This window comes from Peromyscus eremicus, chromosome 2, assembly GCF_949786415.1.
Source record: "Peromyscus eremicus chromosome 2, PerEre_H2_v1, whole genome shotgun sequence".
In the NCBI taxonomy this organism is placed as follows: Eukaryota; Metazoa; Chordata; class Mammalia; order Rodentia; family Cricetidae; genus Peromyscus; species Peromyscus eremicus.
Window position 1 is genome coordinate 131782250 of NC_081417.1, and position 19287 is coordinate 131801536.

The window sequence follows — 19287 nt, forward strand, 5'->3', positions numbered from 1 at the left end:
GAGATAAAGAATGGCATGTACAACCAACAGCCTAGAGTGGATGTTCAACGACGACGCACCTCCTTCCCCTCCTCTCTGAAAGCTCCAGAGGCGTGGCCTGCTGTCCTTGCCATTTCAGAAGAGCCACCATCTGTCTCAGAACTCAACTCCTTTGCAGGGGCCACCCTGGAACAATCCCCCAGCTCCCCACGCCTCCAAACAAGCACACAGGTCCTTCTCATTGAAGTGTTTTACTGGTAATCACCGAGGACGGATGCAAGGTGGGGTGAGGAAGGCAGGTAACAAACACAGGGAGTGTGAGGGTCCCTGCATTGTGGATCCCTGAGGCTTCCTTCTCATTCTTACTGACGGACCACAAGCCTCTTCGCAGACAGAAGAGGCCCCTTCAACAGGGGGGCCACGCCTCCCGGCCTAGGGCTCTGGAAGTTGACCTGGGATGAGGCACAGCAAGGGAGGGACTCACAGGCCACTGCAGTGGGTCTGAAGCTAGCTGGCTCTAGAGGCCCTGCAGACAGTGATGCCGTCTCTGGCACTTTCCACAAAGCCAGGGGACTGATGTCCCAATGATGAGAGCATGTCCTGAGCCTGTCCCACTTTGTTCACCCCTGAGAAAGTAAAGTGACGACTGGGCACTCTGATTTTTCAAGGCAAGAAACTGCCTGGGAGGAGGCAGGATTTCCTGATTGCAAAGGCAACAAGGGCCATTCTACAAAGTGAAGGGCTTGCAGTCCAGGTGCCCCAGCAGGTGCTAACGGCCTCCTTCTCCTATCAAGGTGGCCTACATGCTCTCCCTCACTCTTTACAGGGCTCCCCTTCAGCTAGACTCTTTCTCATCCTGCTCGCCCAAGTGTGTTTTCTGGTGTCGGATGAGGTTCGAGCTTCGGGAGAAGTGTTTCCCACACTGAGTGCACCGGTATGGCTTCTCCCCCCTGTGTGTTCTCTGGTGTGCTCCGAAGTTGGAGATGTCACTGAAAGTCCGCCCACACTCAGTACACTCATAAGGCCTCTCACCCGTGTGGGTCCGGTGGTGCACCCCAAAGCTGGAGCTGTTGCTGAAGCTCTTCCCACACTCACAGCAGATGTAAGGGGCTGGCTCCAGGTGGGTTCGGTGATGGACAGCCAGCGTGGCACTCTGACTGAAGCTCTTGCCACAAATGTCACAGCGGTATGGCCGCTGGCCCAGGTGATCTTGCTGGTGTGTAGTGAGGTCTGAGCGCCGCCGGAAACTCTCCTGACACTTGGCACATTGGTAGTGCTTCTCTTCCAGGTGGATCCTCTCGTGACGGATGCGGTTGGAGCTTCGGGAGAAGCTCTTGCCACACTCCGAACACTTGTATGGCTTCTCACCAGTGTGGATCCGCTGGTGTGTTCTCAGGTTGGAGGTATTGTTGAAGGTTTTGCCACACTGCACACATATAAAAGGCTTCTCGTCCGCCTCTGGGCCTTTAAAAGCAACAGGGTTCCTGGGGCCTCCAGCTCGGGCAGTGACTTTCCGCCATGGCGTTTTTGGGTATGTTCCTTGAAGCCCCTGTGACAGGCTCGCCTGCCCATGTTCCTCCCCAGATGTGATCTGGAAATCCTCTGAGCCGTCCACTCTCCAAGGCTTCCCCCCTGCCCCTTCCTCAGGCAGGTGTGCTTCTGGGCTCTGCTCCTTCTCACTGCCCATCTCTGAGCCCTGAGAATGAATACAAACATTCGATACCTTTATTCCTTGTGCTAGCCATCAGACCACAGAGAATCTTGCATTCTGGTTGAAGCAATGTATAACTCCCCAGAATAACCCCAACTAACTGGAATACTTGTAGAAAGCCTTATTTACTTCATAACTGTCAAGGGACAAACTCTCACAGATATTTAAGGCTACCTACCACTAACGGATGTATTCTGTGCAGACTGAATGTCACTCTTCTTAATACCATTAAACAATGGCACTCTATAATTTATGTGTAAGTAAAGGTGCTTCCATTTAGAGATGAATTCAATTTCTTCCTGTCAAATAGCCATCTATTCACTGATTCTGAAATGAACATAAATAACTAGTAGTTACTTACAAGGCCCCTCTGAATAGTCGTACTGCTCTGCCAGCCCATTCCTCTCTATACCTGACCATAATCTACCAACTGGCTAACAAGACCTACTACAGCACTTGAGCTGTCTGTCATGATAGATCAGTGCCAACTTCTGCACATAAACATCACACAGACTCATACACACACAGCTACATTCTTATATGACATACAGCTATACTCACACCAAACACAGATATCAGCTATACATACTACATACACATTCATATCACACATACAACCAACATACGGACATCAGCCATGCAGACCACACACACATCCTTATCTGATACAGCCACATAAAATATACATCCCACAGTGAACTAAAGAAGGCCAGAAGTATCTCCAGAGTGCTTGTCATGCTTTTTCATGTCTACACTCACCCACAATTCCTTAGAAATCTGCTGACTTGCCGGGCGGTGGTGGCGCACGCCTTTAATCCCAGCACTTGGGAGGCAGAGCCAGGCGGATTTCTGTGAGTTCGAGGCCAGCCTGGGCTACCAAGTGAGTTCCAGGAAATAGGCGCAAAGCTACACAGAGAAACCCTGTCTCGAAAAACCAAAAAAAAAAAAAAAAAAAAAAAAAAAAAGAAATCTGCTGACTTGTGCCCACTTTGTCCTTATGACAGGATGTTACACTTATTATTATAGTGACTTTCTACAGCACCAGGCTGGGTGCTCTGTTGTTTTTTTGGATGAGAAAGTCAATGAATGAGAACTTTAATCTCTACTCCTGTTGACTCTACCTAGAACTTTAGGATCTATATACAAGGAGCTATCTGGCCTCCACTAATTTCTTTTCTTTTCTTTTTTTTTTTAAACAAGTTTCTCTATGTATGGCTGTCTGGAAATCTATGTAGCCCAGGCTAGCCTTGAATTCACAGAGATCCACCTTCCTCTGCCTTCTGAGTGCTAGATTTAAAAGCATGCACCACCATGCCCAACTGTACACTCTCTTTTAAAATTGCTAAGATCATATTTTACCAAGTTTCTATCCAAGGCTAAATGCTAGGTAAAAATAAGAGTAATTAAGACTGCCAGGCATAGAGGCATATGCCTTTAATCCCACCACTTGGGAGGCAGAGGCAGGCAGATCTCTGTACATTCAAGGACTGCCTGGTTTACATAGTGAGTTCCAGAACAGTCAGAACTACATAATAAGACTCTGTCTCAATAAACAGATACACAAACAAATAAATAAATGGGATGCATTGGGGACTGGAATGTTGGCTCAGTGGTTAAGAGCACTTGCTGCTCTTGCAAGAGGACCCAGATTCAGTTCCCAGTACTCATATCAGGTCACTCACAACTGCTTATAACTCCAACTCCAGGGGATCTAATGCCCTCTTCTGGTCTCCACAGGCACCTGCACACATGTGGTGCATATACATGTACTCAGGTGCACACGTACATATACCTTTTTTAAACTGAGGTGGAAAAATGACTCAGTAGGTAAAGGTACTAGTGACCAAGCCTGAATCTCAGCTTGATCCCCAGGACCTGCATGAAAAGAGGCAAGAACAAACTTCTGCAAGTGGTCCTCTGAACCCCAATGCACATCGTAGCAAGTACACACACACACACACACACACACACACACACACACACACACACAGCGTAAATACATGGCATTTTTCTTTTTAAATAGTAAAATGATTTATGGTTGGACTATGGGACCAATAAGACTGATTAGCTCTGGTTAAAAGCACTTTCCACAGAAGCCTGACAAGCTGAGTTCAATGCTGGAACCCACAGTAAAGAGAACTGGTCCTGAACGTTATCCTCTGACTTCCACATACAAGCTATGGTGCTTGTGTGTGTCCCTCCCACTGCCACCCAAAAAAAATAATAATAATAAATAAAATTTAAAAAAAGATTTAAGATTATGATTACCACCCTCATAGTTATGACACAATATAATGAAACAGATCATGAAGACGATATGGAACATTAAGTTCCAGGGAAGAGACAGTGCCTCAGCCACATCTGTACCCATTATTCATGGCCCAGCATTGCACATGACACATGGCACAGGAGTCAATAATAGTTAATGTTTTCTAAAGGACCTACAAAACATTAGACCTACAGCTGAGTACTCCATATGCATCATCTCAATTCATTTGTACAACTATTCTTTCTTTTTTCTTTATTTTCTTTCTTATTTTTTTTCAGAGGCAGGGTCTCACTATGTAGCTCTGGCTATCCTGGATCTCACTATGTAGACTAGGTCAGCCTCTGCCTCCTGAGTGTTGGGATTAAAGGCATGTGCCACTATGTTTAGCTTAACTATTCATTTTTCATACTTATTTTAGAAATGATGAAACTGAAACTCAGAGAAATTACATCACTTGCCCAAGAGCACACAGTGATTGAAAGGCTATACTCGGACAAAACTGAAGCCTATACTCATCACTCCAAAGCTGAAGTTTACACTAATACTGGAGGGAGAAAAGGAAGAAGAGAAAAAGTGCCACAGCAATTAGGACCAAACAGAGACATTTCTCTGAAGAGGGCAGGGAAGGAAGCAGCTTCATGGAAGAGGTGGTATTTGAACTATGACTTGCAAGATGGATGGATGAGCAAGACCAGGGCTGGCAGGAACAGGGAGGGAGTCCATTACTGACTGAAAAGGCAATGCAGGTAAAATACAAGGTCATATTCACATTGCACTTCAAAGATCTGGGGGAGAAGGGACCTGGTGCATATTGAGTTTTCTTCCTCGGAGCTCAGCAACACAGTCTGGAGCAAGTGTGCACAGGAGAGGCCAGTTCTAAGAACAAGCCAAGAAGACGGGGCTTGGTGGTGGTCACAGATGATGAAGGATAAGAGCCTGGACTAGAGGGGAGATGCCAACCTGTGGTCTGAAAGATTAAAGTTCCAGATCTGGGTACAAGTCAAGGGCATCGCGGGTAGCTTGGAAGGACCAGGGGCAAGGTGTGGAGAATAAGGAGCTACCAGCGGGTCAGAGATGGAACATCAAAGGAGCCAGAGTCGGAAGTGGTCAGGGAGAGGGGACAAAGGCTGCACAAGTGTCCAAAGAGGCCGAGTGGAGAGGGCAGGGGAAAGTTGTAGGAGTCAGGGTACAGCGTCCTGGAGGGCAGGAGCTGGGTTCAGAGACGTCCATGGGCTTGGGGCTGGAGGTGGAAGAGCACGGGGGCGACCTTAGAGGCACGGTGTATGGGAGGGGCGTGGAGCGGTCCAAGGCCAACAGTAAGGGCCGGAGGGAGCAAGGCTGGGCCGTCCGAAGACTCGGACAGGATCACCGCGGAGGAACACACAGCCCCCGGTGGCCTTTGGAACCCGCGGAGCAAAACAGCAGCTTCCAAGCCCTTTGCGAGAGCGAAGGGGCCGCGCTCCAAGCGCCCCGCGCGTCGCGTCCGCCTCCCCCCCACGTCACCTGAGCACAACCGCGACCCACCTCACTCCCGCAGCTCGGTCAGGGACAGCGCCGCCTCGGTGGGCGGAGAAAGGAGCCGGAGCCGGAACCCACAGAGGACCCGCCTCTGCAGCGTCGGGATTGGATTCTGGGAACATTCTTCCTCTCTATGGCCAATGAACATTGGTCTAGGGCGCGGCATGCTGGGAGTTGTAGTCCTGAGGTGGTTTGCGTCGCTGAAAACATTTGCCTACTTCAGAACACAGCTGTGAAGCTGTCTTTGCTTCTAAGGTCATCAGGTTTCTTTTCTGTTTTACTTTTGAAATGGTGGCCCTCGATAGGAGCCTCGCACTTCATTTAAGGTTTATAGTTTAAAATTAAAAGAGCATGTACCTGGAAAGAAGTTTAAAGATAAGTATTCTGAAGTCTTTGTCCAAAAAGCTAAGTGTCCACGTCCAAGGACTGACCTTCAGCCAGGTCGGCCAGTGGCCCAACACAGGGATTTTCTGTATCCTACATGATCCTCTGTTAACCCAACACTCTCATCAATCTGGATACAATAGGCCAGTAAAGTATTCAGAGCTGGATTCCTTCACAATGAAGACAACATACCAAGCAATAAATACTAAAAATTGTAATTTAATAACTGTACAAAGACAAACAAAATATTCCTTTTGGGCCATGTAATGGCAATTTTTACATACCACCTTGAGTAGGTCACAAAGTTCCCAGATGCTTCATCAGACATTATACTTGTTGTCTCTATGAGGGTAGTTTGTACAAGATTAACATTTAATCAGTAGCTTGAGTAAAGCAGTCACTCTCTTTAATTCCAGTAGGAGCCATCCAATCAGTGGAAGATCTCAGAACAGTTTTGCGGCCTGTCAGGCTTTGGACAGGACATCAGCTCTTTCCCTGCCTTGGACTGGAACTAAAACGTTGGCTCTTTTTAGGTCTCCAACCTGCCAACTTCAGTCTCATATTTATTCATTTTCTGCCCCCACCCCCACTAACACACACACACACACACACACACACACACACACACACACACACACCCTGTTGATTCTGTTTCTCTATGGAATCTTGACTAATACAGGCACTATTGGAAAGAACTTGTAACAGATCTAGTTCCAGAAGGGTCCAGCTGCCTTCCCACCTGCAAATTGATGAGAAGTTCCACAAATAGTCTGAATCACATACACGGGTATGACTTGGAAGTGACTTGCCTTCTTTTTCTAATCCACATCCAAAAAAAAAAAAAAAAAAAAAAAGTATGTGTGATTATGTGTGTGTGTTGGTTTATCATTATATGCAGAGAGTTGAAGGCTAGAAAAGGAAGTCTCATCCTCTGGAGCTGGAGTTCCAGGTGGTTGTGAACTACCTAATATGGGTGCTAGAAACCAAACTCAAGTCCTCTGCAAGAGCAATAAGCTCTTAATCGACCAGCCATCTTTCCAGCTCTGAATTCATTATTTTATTGTCTCACTATGTAGACCAAGCTGGTCTCAAACTTAAAGAGATCCACCTGCTGGGATTAAAGATGTGCACCACCATACCCAGCAATAAGATATCTTGAATAGATAACTTTCTTGAAAGCAGCAATTTCTGACCCAGAGGCTCTTGTCAAGTCTTGAAGAACAACAGACTTGTTGGTATACTGAGGTGAGTGGCTCAAACTGCCACTTTTTCTCACTGGGCCTCTCTGAACTTCATAAGGTATTCAGAGGGCCAGGGCCACAGACATCTGTAGAGTGACTCAGCACAGCTGGCTGCTTTGTTTACAGCTGTGCCTACCAGCTCCTATGTTGAGGTTTTTTGGGGATTATGGTTCCTGGTCATCATGTAGGTCAATCAATTTTTGAAAACATGTGCATTCTAGATGTCTCCATTTCAGATCAGCTGTTGAAAACACATACTCTGGATGTCTCCAAATTGTGATGTAAACAGCATGAAGAAAATAGAAAACAGTGGGGTACTGACACCTCTGTTTCACTCCTGAACAAAGAAGGAAGGATGTGTGATTCACAAGACATATACTTGTAAAAAGCTGGCTTTGGGAGTTAGAGGCCTGAACTTGGGGGTGGGGGAGGGGCAGAGCATAACAGGCTTTGATGGAAGAAGACGTCGGGGTCTGGGGCTGTAGTTTCACAAGTGAAAACCCATGAGAAGACTGACACTGTGAGAAGTTCCTCTCAGGGCTCCCTCAGGTACAGAGCCTTTTCCCGAGCCTGTACTGAATGCTGCTCGTCCAGCCAACGTCTCCTACTAAACCTCTACCGAGTGAGCTTTGTTCATCTCAAGAATCATCCACCAGGGTAATGGAAATGTCTAGTCTCCAGGGGGAAAAAGGCAGCGTTCAGAATTGAGCTCTGGGAGAAAGGTGGTACAAACAGAAACCACAGAAGGGTCTGGATTTGGGTCAAAGAGATGAGGTACTGGAGAAACAGATGCTGGGCCAGGAGACAGAGTCCAGGGTGCCAGGCTAGAAGATGCTCATGTGAGTGGATCACAGGGCACAGCCCTACAAAGAAGGAGCCTTGAACCCCTGAAGGGCAGGGCTGAGGTTAGATGGCCAGGTATCGTTAAATGGGAGAAGCTCGGAACCTTGAGGAGATAGTAAGGATGGATTCACCTTCAGGGACACGTCTCCATTAGCTTGACTTTTTTCTTCTTGTTTGGTGACAATTGATGCCTCTGATTTCTGGAGTTCAGTACAAATGATTAGAGGGGCTGTGTTCCTCCCCTCATCATGAAGACAAGGTTCAAAGAAAGGGCGAAGCGGGCTGGAGAAACTGTGGGTGAACGTAAAGATGTGGGACTTGTCAGTCACGTTGTAGAAGGAGATAACTCCTGCTTCATAGTCCAAGAAAACCCCCACACACTTGGGGGACTCTTTCAGCCGGAAGTAGGTCTGCGGGGACGTGAGAGCTTCATACTCATTCCTACGGCTCTGTCGCACAAGCCAGTGGCCATTGGCAGGTGAGGCTGTGACCTTCCCTTTCCTGCTCACAGACTCACTACACACTCCAAGGATCCATTTGGTCTTCTCACCCACGTACACTTCCCAGTAGTGACAGCCAGTTGTGAAGCACTCAGAACCGAGGACGCTGACAACAAAATCAAACCTCTGCGGGGTGTCAGGGACAGGCCGCTTCTTATCACCAAGCCTCACACATCTCCGATCCTCAGACAGGATGAGTTTGGGATGTGCTGTGTCAGGGTCCAGGGTCACCACCACTGCAGAGTTAGAGGTGAGAAGAGAATTTTATGTTTTAAGGAATCTTCAGGGAGATTTGGAGGGGGAAATCCTCTAGAGGTCTGCAATCTATCATTAATCTGCTTTAGTTTCTGCCTTTCCCCAACCACCTCCATACTGGAAACAGACTTCTAGCTTGCAGGCAGAAAGCTTGCCTAGTGTATCTCAAGCCCTGGGTTCCATCTCCATCACTACATAAAACAGGTGGAGAGACACAGGAACAGTCCTGGGGAGTGGAACCTGGAGCATCAGTAGCTGGAGGTCATCCTTGGCCTCAGAGAGAATTTGAAACCAGCCAGCACTGCATTAGACTGCCTCAAAAAGCCAAAACACACACAAAAAAAATCTGGACTTGGATGTTAGAGCCTGTTCTGGTTGGTTTTCTGTCAACCTAATAACAAGCTAGACTCTAGTGGTTCTCAATGTGTGGGTCATGACCCCTTTGGGGGTCACATATCAGATAATCTTGTATATTAGATATTAACATTACAATTCATAGCAGTAGCAAAATGACAGTTATGAGGTAGCAATGAAATAATTTTATGATTGGAGGGTCACCATAGCATGAAGACCTGTATTAGAGGGTCACACAGCACTAGGAAGGTTGAGAACCACTGGGTTAGAGTAATCTGGGAAGAGGGAAACTCAATTAAGAAAATGCCTCCTTGCCGTGGGGGGTGGGGGGTTGAGGGATGAGGGGAAGGGGGAGTTGGGGGGGTGGGGGGTAGTGGCACACATCTTTAATCCCAGCACTGGGGAGGCAGAGGCAAGTGGATCTCGGTGAGTTCGAGGCCAGCCTGGTCTACAGAGCAAGTTCCAGGATGACCAGGGCTACACAGAGAAAACCTGTCTTGAAAAACAGAAAACAACAAAAAAACAAAACAAAATGCTTCCATCATACTGAACTGTAGGAAAATCTGTTGGGTTCATTTTCTTGATTAATGATTGATGTAGCATGACTCTGCCCATTGTGGGTAGTGTCACCCCTGGGCAGGTAGTCTTGAATTGTATGAGAAAGCAGGCTGGACAAGCCATAGGGAGCAAGCCAGTAAGCAGCATTCCCCTATGGTCTGTCCTTTAGGCCCTGCTTCCCAGTTCCTGTGTTGACTTTGCCTGATGAGTTCCTGTAAGCTGTAAGCCAAATAAACATACCCTTTCCTCCTGTCTTAGTTACTGTTGCCATGGCTGTGATGAACCCTTGACCAAAAGGAACTTGGGGAGGAAAGGGTTTATTTGGCTTACATATCTGGAGTCACAGTCCTTTGAGGGAAGCCAAGGAGAAATCATAGATCTGATCCGACTGTGCTACACAGTGACAAACTACTAATAGCACGGTAAATAAAACTACTACTGATGATACTGTAAATAATAAATTTACAGTCTGCATTCAAACGGACGGGATGAAACTTACGTGACAGAAGGACGGACTCTGGAACGGAAACCCGTGAGGTTGGTTTAACTTACCAAAATGCAGTCGGGCTCTTCTCCAGCCTGAAAGGCAAAGGCGGGGCTTGTTAATGCAGAGTAGAAACGGAGGCAGCCCAGAGGGCGGAGCCAAACCCGGGGCAAGAGCATCTCACCTGCATTGGCTGCGGCTCTTTTCAGCTCTGGGGAAGAGGAAACGGAGTGAGCTGTCTGTCACTGGACTTATGGGGCAGGAGGTCAGTTGGTATGGAAATTATAAAAACGTGGGAAACTTACTCAGTTCCTTCCGGAGTTTCTCTGAAGAATAAAAACGGTTGGACACATCAGAACAAGGGCATTGCAATGCTTCGGTCCCTCACACCCACATTCCTACAGCAGATTAGAAGCAGCAGCCATGTCCTGGGACTTCCCCATAATGATGTCTGTGAGCTGTGGCCTAGGGGTCACAGAGATATGACAGATGACCCCCAAAAACCTTACCTTCAGGTCCAATAAATACTACATGTCACACTTGTAGGTGACAATATAAGCGAAGTGTGTGAAGATGTTGTCAAATAAAGTATGTTTATGTAAAACTGTCACCAAATCCCTATTAAATTTTGTTAGCAAATATATTTTCTCTATGTAAAATATGTAGACATGTCACATGCCTTCAGTTTTTTGTTGTTTGTTTGTTTTCTTATTTTTTGGTTTGTTGGTAGTGGTTTTTGTTTTGTTTTATTTTGTTTTTGACACAGGGTCTCACTACGTAGCTCTCACTGGCCTGGAACTTGATATACATACCAGGTTGGCCTCAAACTCACAGATTTGCCTGCCTCTGCCTCTTGAGGGCTGGGGTTAAAGGTATGTGCTACCATGCCTGGCAGGTGTTTTTTGTTATTATTAAATGTTAAAAATTGGTTCCTGCCAGGCGGTGGTGGCACACACCTTTAATCCCAGCACTCGAGAGGCAGAGGCAGGTGGATCTCTGTGAGTTCAAAGCCAGCCTGGTCTACAGCACGAGATCCAGGACAGGCACCAAAACTACACAGAGAAACCCTGTCTCGAAAAACAAAAAAACAAAAAACAAAAACAACAACAACAACAAAAATTGGTTCCCATGGATGAAAATGGCTGAGAATTCAGAAGTCCATGTCACATTCAAGTGGAGACTCAATAGACCCTGCCTCAGGAAATACTATGCCTGGGTATGAAGGACATCCAGATGGCCTCCCCTAAGAGGAGGTGCGTAAGTGCTATGAGGACAGAGAAGCAGAGAGCGTTCACAATAGGGCTGTGGAGAGCCAGGAACCCCGCAGCTTCCGTAGTCTGCATTACCCTGTTCCCCGGCCCACAGAGTGAAACTGAGTCACTCAGCACAAAGCAGAGACAGCAGTGGCAAGAAGATGGTGTAACAGAACTTGACAGAACTTACTGAGGGCTTTGTGGAGTCTTCCTGCAAACCAGAGAGAGAGAGAAGAGTAAGTGACCAGAGCCTGACCCTTTATCCTTGGGCGGCTCACCACTCCACCACCCCTGCAAAGGAAAGGTCGGAGCTACCTCCATCAGCTCCTAACCCAATCCTGGCTTTGAAGGTCAGACTCAAGAGTCCAACGGAGCTGATGTCATTTTCCTGGCGGCAGGCTGCCCTTTGGTTCTCCTTTCCCTTTGTTTCTGTCTGGTCTCACTTCCTCTGTCTGTTTCCACATTCGTAATTCCAGTACGTGTGCGTGTGCGTGTGTGCGTGCACGTACTTGCATGCCTCTTTTGCCGCCTGTTTACAGTATCTAAGGTGTAAATGTAGCTGAAGGCCCAGCACTGACTCACTCGCTGGAGTGACTTTGTAATTCTCTATAGCAATTCTCCAAAGTTACTGTTTCCACAATTCGGGGTCCCGGGAAGCTTGGAATATTTATATGTTTCCTATGCTTTGCAAGAGTGCTTCTAGCTTCTCTAGAGGGCCCGCCTGGCCCGTGGGTTCCCCAGCCTAGCATTATCCTTGCCAGAGAACTGGAGCTATGCGTCCGAGTCCACCCAGGTAAGGGCTAGACACAGCGTAGGCTCTTGGGCTTGGAACAGTGCCACAGCCTCTCAGGAGCTTAGTTAGGATTTATGGCTGTCACTTCCATGACTGCTACCATTCACCATTTCCTGCTCTTACATAGAGTGAGATGGGAACCTCTTAACAGGGACATCCTTGGAATTATTATTCCTGCTTTGAAGAAAATGGGCTGAGGCTTAGAAGGACATGAAATCTTCTCAAGGTCATTTAACTAGTAAGTGACCAAGGAGGCAGGATTCCAATTCAAGTCTGTCTGACTTCCCTTACCATCACATAACGCTGTTCCTTTTTGTTCTTGGGCAGAACAGCCAGTGTGACTGCAGTGTATACTCCACACTCCAACTCCAGGTTGGGGAGAAAAGAGGTAGGGCACAGATTCTAACATCACTGAACTAGGAGCTGTCAAGCCAGTGATGTATCTTCTTAGCAAGACTTCAAACGCGTCTTTTAACTTTTGTCCTGGGTGGACCCCAGCACACGTCCATCCAATTAGTGATGATGAAGTGGCATTGAGAGAAAAGAGTCCCAGACTCTGTGACAGATCTTTCGAAAAGGTTTTCTCTTTTAACACTGGAACTTACTATCCACATGTTACAGATGAGGAATCCAGAGTTCAGGGCAAGACTGAATTATGCAACTCCACGATACGGCAGACCAGCAAGTTGAGTCAAGTACTGTTGACCCCAGAGCCAGCAGCCCTTCCATGGCACCACGCCACCTCTCTCCATGTCAAGGTCATGTAGATTCCTGAGATTCTCATGCATCCCATGTGACCTTGTTGATATACGTTTCAGTCACATGCAGACCTCCTACTAAAATGATTGCTAGAAAGGCTGAGGAAGGGAGCACGTGGTGATCCAGACATGCATTTGAGCACTGGCATCTCCTCACCTGCTGCCCCCAACTCCATCGCCCCTTGACACTGGTAACTAACTTCTAGTTCTATGGAGGGGCTGCTGGCATTTGATGTAAGTAGAAAGAATGTCATATTTGTTCCTGCCTCTCGTTCTGTACATACCTTTTTCTTTGGCATGGTCTTCCAGAAGATTCTCTAGAGAAAGAAAAGGAAAAGCAAATAAGACTCTTGGCCATTTCTGTGGAGGGTCCTGAGTCCCTCTCGGTTTTATCAGCTCTTGAACTGCCCCAACTCTGCCGTCTCCATTTCCACCCCTCCTGATCCAGCCCGTCATCTCTCTTCTGAACAGCAAAAATGGGAACCCAATTTGTCTCGCATGTCCTGTCTTACTCCTCTGGTCTCGTCACATCACAGTAGCCAAAGAGCACTCTTCAAAGCGTGACTCTGATCAGATGTCCCCATTCAGTGCTTTACCACTGCTTTTAGGAGAAAGACTGAGTTCCTCCATCATCCCAAACAGAAGGTGGTGGAACTTTCAGGTACAAAATTTAGTTCTGTGAGATACAGAAATCAACAAGACAAAAGCATGTCCCCCAGCCCTGCCCAGGACACTTACCTACCTCCATCACCTGTTCATAGAGGAGCTTCTCTAGAAGGGAGAGAGGGAAGAGCGAGCTCAGCTTGGGAAGCACTTTTCCTCACACGCATTGTTGCCCAGACATGGCCTAAGCCGTCTAAATGAGACTGACCCCTTGCCAATAGAGGTGTGTAGCCATTTGAAAAGATCAGAATCTTCACACCATCAATTGGAGGAAGAGATGTTGGGTTATGTAACTTTCCAAATCCTTTGCAATCAAGAGCCCAAGAAATGTGACCATTTTAATAAGGGTTTTATTTATATCCAAATTTATATCCAAATGAATATAATTGGATCTCCTGATTAGAAGTCTCTAATTCCTTAGTTAATTAGAAAGCTGCCAGGGTTGGTTCTGATCTAATTTATCAAAGGGTGAGAATTCACAGCTCTGCTCAGAGCCTCTCTGCGGTTACTCCATTCCCTCTGCCATGTGAGCCCCTGGTATATGACTGTCCCACTTTTCAACTTGCAGGGTCTCCCACCTTCCATGTCCACATCTGTTTCTGTTGGTCTTTTCCCAGAGCAGTCACAGTCTCCCACAGCCCTTGCACCCCTCACACCCCAACACACACCTCTCCCCACAGCTTCCAAGTTACCTTTTGACCTTTTTTGTTTACAGATGACCCAAATGCCAAGAAGGATGAGGAGTCCCAAGATAGGCAAGACCACAGAGAGAGCCACCTCTGGAGAGGACAGACTTGTAGGAGCTGGGGCTGAAACAGAGACCACCAGTGACCACCCTCAAGGAGACATCTGATAGCACCTCCCTGTCTCAGAGGGCAGACGGCTCAGGCACAGCCAAGCGTCTCCATCACCTAGGGAGAGCCCTGCCAAGACTGACGAGGCTCTTTGCTTCTCTTGGGAACTCAAACTCTGGGTCACAAGGAGAAAAGGGGTGTTCACATCTCATGAAGGCCTCTCAACCACAAGCTCACCCTGTCCTCTAACTCCGTGGACAAATATTCCAGGTCTTCAAAGTCCTGAGTGCAGCATCCTTCAGGAGTCCTGCCTGCCTGCTCCTCAAATCTTTTCTATTGTTCAACCCCAGGCTTGGCTGGAACAGCGTGTTCCAGGCCAGCCTCTCTGCTCCACCATCAGCAGCGGCAATCCGAGGTCTATGGACCGCAGCAGCAGGCCTAAAGCCCAGACAGGAAGGGAAAAAGAGTACAGGGGGGTGTGGGGGAGGATTGCATGGTTGTGTTCTCAGGAGGCAAGACTGGAAAGGGGTAATAGAGCTGCGGTAAGTGGTGGGGAATCTCAGCTGGCTGTGTCCTTGCTCAACCAGTGGGTGGCTCTAGGCAAGAGACCCAGCCTCTCCCAACCTGGGTTAACTCATCTGTAAAATGGAGATGGTAAGAGTCCTAGTTCCCTGGGACTGTGGGGATGGAACAGACTTAAATAAGTCACTTTAAACTTTTATTAGCTAGAGAGAGGCAATGGCAGAAGTGGGGGGGGGGCATAAAGGGAGGAATGAAGGGAAGGCTTGGCAGATGTACAGGAGCCTTTTCTCTACCAATTTATTTTATCATATGACTCTGTATTTCAAGGGGATTTCAAAGCTTCACACTTTTTAACCCAGCAGTTCTATTTTTTTTTTTACTCTGTTCTGAATGAGCTCCCAAATATGTGTGAAGATGCCCACTGCATCATTAGTTATAACATGAGGGGAGAAATTACAAAGCATCTGGAGTCCCAGAGACAGCCTCCGGTTAATTTGTTTTGATGTATAGCCCCACAATGAAATTTGATGCCCCCCATAACTAATTTATGAAAAATACTTAAGGATATAGACAAAAAAATAGCTAAAGTCTTGAGAAGTGAGAAAAGAAATGAGGTACAGATATGCACACATACACAGGAGCGCGTGCACACTCCTCAGAGGGTATGTGCATGTAGGTAAGTCTTGAGAGAGCAAGATCCCCCAAAATGTTAGCAGTAGTTCTCTATAATTTATGAGATTATATGCCATTGTTTTAATTTCTCTAAAATGTTCCACTTTTTCAGGTTTATTTTTTTTTACAATATACATTCTTAGAGCTATAATATGACATAATTCATAGAACAAAAAAATGGAAAATTTAATTTTAAATTTTTTATATGTATGAGTGTTTTGCTTGCATGTATGTCTGTGTACCATGTGTGTTTCTGGTGCCCCAACCACTGAGCCATCTCCCTACCCCTGAAAACTCTTTATAAAGTTCCCACTGAGGTAGGAGTTTCCTCTCAGGAGCCTCGAGCTGATTTGCACCCCAGCATTACCTCCAATAACCATGAACGTTGTCTTCTCTTGGCCAAGGACCTCATTACGGACAGTACAGGACACATTTCCCGGAGCACTGTCCCTGACTCTGCTGAATGCTGCTGTTCGGAATAGCCCAGTTTCGTCCAGGGAGTGGTCCTCTGATAAAGATAAGAGCAGTCTGCCCTCAGCGTCTCTCCACTCCGTCCATGGCTTTGGGAACCATCCCATTGACCGGCACGCCAGCTGGATCCACCCAGCATCATAGCCCTCCACGTGGATGAAGGGGTCAGAACCTAAAACTGAAGAGGACAGACTGCCTGATTGAGGTGACTGGCGGGGACGTGGCAAGGTCACGATCCAAGCCAGTGTCCTGCCCTCCACCCCTTCCTCTGATGGACAGCCACAGCTGTTAACAGAACTATAGTTTCTGCCCTCTTACCCTTACCCACAGCTGCTCTGTCCACCACAATGGGATAAAATAGTCCATCCAAATGAAGTTCAAGATCCACTCATGGCAATACCAGCACCACACTATTCGGATTCTTTGGGACCTCAGTCCTTGTTTGAAAATGACTTACCCCCCTCCCCCAAAAGGCCTCCATGATTGTAAAGAGTCTACCAACTACTGTGTGTTTTAAATGAATTCATCCCTCTTTTGTAACTAAATGACAATCCAAAGATGATCAGGGGCTGGAGAGATGAGATAGCTCTGGGGTTAAGAGCACTAGCTGCCGTTCCAGAGGACCCACGTTTGATTCCCAGCCCCACATGGCAACTCACAACTGTCAGTAATCCAAGTCCCAAGGGGATCTGACACTCTCTTCTGGGGCCTGTGGGCCCCAGGTACCCATGTGGTATACAGATCTACATGTAGGCAAAACACCCAAACACATAAAATAAAAATAAATAAATCTTTAAAAAGATGATCAGTGGTAACCCCGTGGAGCTGACATGAAGAGAATGCAGAGACTTGGGTTGGGTCTGAGGTAGACTGATTTTTGTAAAAACACTGAAGCTAGCTTGAGAAACAGTATCTGACTTCTGGCCCTTTAAATATTCAAGAACCTGGAAAAGGACCATGAAGCAAATCCTTGTCACAGCTAGGAATTCTGGCCCTTGAGGACTTTTCCTTGCAGCCCTGGTTATGAGTTTCTTGGTAATGGAGCAGAGAAAGCTTGTCCTGAGCCTACAAGCCTGTGTTTATCCGGGCCCTGAACTGTACAGTGTTTCCCAAAGTCCAGGTTTCTTCCCCTCTCAGAAAGAAACACCAGTCAGGGCTTCATTGAGATGAGCAGACGGGCTAGAGAAGACAGAGCTGACGAAGCCCTTGCCAAAATGACCCAGCCAGGCCCCTCCAACCCATCCTAACCTGCCACTTGCAGGGTCACGTTGCCCTCTCGACTCTGGTTTCCGACCCGGAACTGGCATTGGTACGGCCCTCGGTCCTCGAGCCTCACATTCCTGATGTACAGAGTGTAGCTGTTGGCATCTCTCACCAGCTCCGTCCTGCCTTTATATTCCGGCATCAGGTCTCCATCACTGTCCTGCCCATCCTGGAGCACATGGACAGCCTGCGCGGTGTGAGGCAGGTGTGCGGGCCGTTGCCATCTCACCTCGCTGAGCACCATGCCTGGCCAGAGCAAGAGAGGGCAGGGCAGCTCGGCTGTGCCCCCGAGTGGAGCCAGGTAGAACTTGTCAGCGTCCCCTGTGTGAAAGAGACCCAAGGGGAGAAGGATGCTGAGGAGAGATGGCTTGGGGAGGAGTGAGAAAGGGGAGTTTCTTAGGGAAAGACAAAGGAAAACGGAACCCAAGAAGAACCAAATTCCAGCACCATGCTTCATCCCTGTCAGACCTCCCAGGCAGAGAAAGATCCAAAACTCCTACCTGACACCTGAGCAGGTAGCTGGAGGAAGGCTAGAGTGAGCAGGCAGCCGAGAAGCCAGGAGCCAGAGGGACTTGGTGGTCTCTCCATATGAACTAGGGCAGACACCGGAAGAGCACTGATGAACTTGAGCTGAGGAACCTAGGAACCTGGCTGAGACCCAGGTCACATGTCCCACTCGAGGAGCAAGGGCATGTGCTTCTAAGCTCAGCTTCACTACCCACTTGCTTGTGACACTACCCTTATACTCATGTGACAATGTGACTAAAATTCTCAGAAACTCTTTCTTTTCTTCATCTTTAAATATTTTAAATATATGTATATATGAGGGGAAGCATGTGTACCACGTGAGTGCAGGTGCCCTCAGAGGCTAGAAGAGGGTGTTGGCTCGGCTGTTAACTGGAGACGCTGGTGGTTGTGAGAAGCCTGATATGGGTACTGAGAATGGTCCCCTGCAAGAGCAGCAAGTGCTCTTAACAGCTGGGCCATCTCTCCAGCCTCCCGACACCCTTTTAGGTTTATATATAACCAACAGAGGCTTCCAAGTCTACCCTTTCATCATGAAGGCACTAATCCTTCAAACAGGCACTTGAGGTTGAATAGACATGGGTTCAGGTCTCACCTATTTCCAGTTGCTAGCTCTACATCTCTAGCAAAGTCGTGCACTATCTGTGATGCTAAGTTCTTGAGCCATGGGGGAGGGGCTTCTTCACACGTAGGTGGGAGGACTCAAGAAGAGAATGCGCACCAGCACTGGCCATAGACTGGTGGAGAACAAGTGCTTGATACATGTGCACTGAACTAAAGGGACAGTCGCCGCTCAGAGGCGCAGACCACTGTGTGCTCTGCAGCGGGAGACCCCAGAGGCTTCCCCAGCCAAGCTCTGCCCATCCACTTGCTATTGCCTAAAATGCTTTAAGCAGGAAGCAGAATCTTTCATGCCACACCGAGGAACACGTCGAAAATGCCAACACTCTAGGAAGAGAGAATACTCCCAAAGTCTCTCCAACATTTCACGCCCTGTGTATCACTTTGGTTATCAGAAAACAATCTGGCAGTGCTGGAGAGATAGCTCAGCTGTTAAGTGCACTGCCTGCTCTTGCAGAGGACCTGGGTTCAATTCCCAGGACCTACATGACAGCTCACCACCATCTGTAACTCCAATTCCAGGGGATCCGATACCCTCTTCTGATCTCCACAGGCACCAGGAATACACCTGGTGTACATACATGCATGCAGACAAACAAACACTCAAACACATAAAATAAAATTTAAAAAATCTTTTTAAAAGCGTAAAATCATCGTGGCGCTTTGGTACCTGGTGTTTTCCGGGAGCGTGGCATCACACCCATTTTCCATGCCACCACATATTCTTCTAATAGCTTCAGTGTTCCAACACAGACCTGTGAGAATTTTAAAAAATAATTCCATATGGTAGGCTTGAACTTTGCTACTAATGACAGTGGGTTGCCATCTGGAATTAGGAGGCTGAGTCCTAGGAGTG

General features: G+C 47.5%; 2 protein-coding genes across 4 annotated transcripts; both read right to left on the reverse strand.

The window, feature by feature from the left end:
* Window positions 1–214: 214 nt before the first annotated feature.
* Window positions 215–5548, reverse strand: Znf691 (zinc finger protein 691). The gene is made up of 2 exons (XM_059256078.1): window positions 5484–5548; window positions 215–1675 (listed from the first exon to the last, which is right to left on the reverse strand). The coding sequence occupies exon 2, from the start codon at window positions 1664–1666 to the stop codon at window positions 815–817; it is 852 nt and encodes a 283-aa protein (XP_059112061.1). The 5' UTR covers window positions 1667–1675; window positions 5484–5548; the 3' UTR covers window positions 215–814.
* A 2172-nt stretch (window positions 5549–7720) lies between these two features.
* Ermap (erythroblast membrane associated protein (Scianna blood group)) lies at window positions 7721–17878 on the reverse strand. 3 transcript variants are annotated; one of them, XM_059256082.1, is made up of 11 exons: window positions 17786–17878; window positions 17271–17606; window positions 15919–16194; window positions 14256–14372; window positions 13639–13671; window positions 13185–13217; window positions 11540–11560; window positions 10402–10422; window positions 10281–10307; window positions 10165–10191; window positions 7721–8681 (listed from the first exon to the last, which is right to left on the reverse strand). In XM_059256082.1, exons 1-11 carry the CDS (start codon window positions 17871–17873, stop codon window positions 7966–7968), a joined length of 1695 nt encoding a protein of 564 aa, XP_059112065.1. In that variant the 5' UTR covers window positions 17874–17878; the 3' UTR covers window positions 7721–7965. The 3 variants fall into 3 exon arrangements, with proteins under 3 accessions (XP_059112065.1, XP_059112064.1, XP_059112062.1); XM_059256081.1 differs by having other exon boundaries at window positions 15919–16200; XM_059256079.1 differs by lacking the exon at window positions 15919–16194 and having other exon boundaries at window positions 17271–17614; window positions 17785–17873.
* Window positions 17879–19287: the final 1409 nt, after the last annotated feature.

Coding starts and splice junctions, on each gene's coding strand:
- Ermap (XM_059256081.1), bottom strand. CDS start 17,873: ATGGAGAGACCACCAAGTCCCTCTGGCTCCTGGCTTCTCGGCTGCCTG. Junction 13,672..14,255: donor TAAACAAAAAAGGTCAAAAG/GTAACTTGGAAG, acceptor TCTCCCTTCTAG/AGAAGCTCCTCTATGAACAG. Junction 11,561..13,184: donor AGACCATGCCAAAGAAAAAG/GTATGTACAGAA, acceptor TCTGGTTTGCAG/GAAGACTCCACAAAGCCCTC.
- Znf691 (XM_059256078.1), bottom strand. CDS start 1,666: ATGGGCAGTGAGAAGGAGCAGAGCCCAGAAGCACACCTGCCTGAGGAA.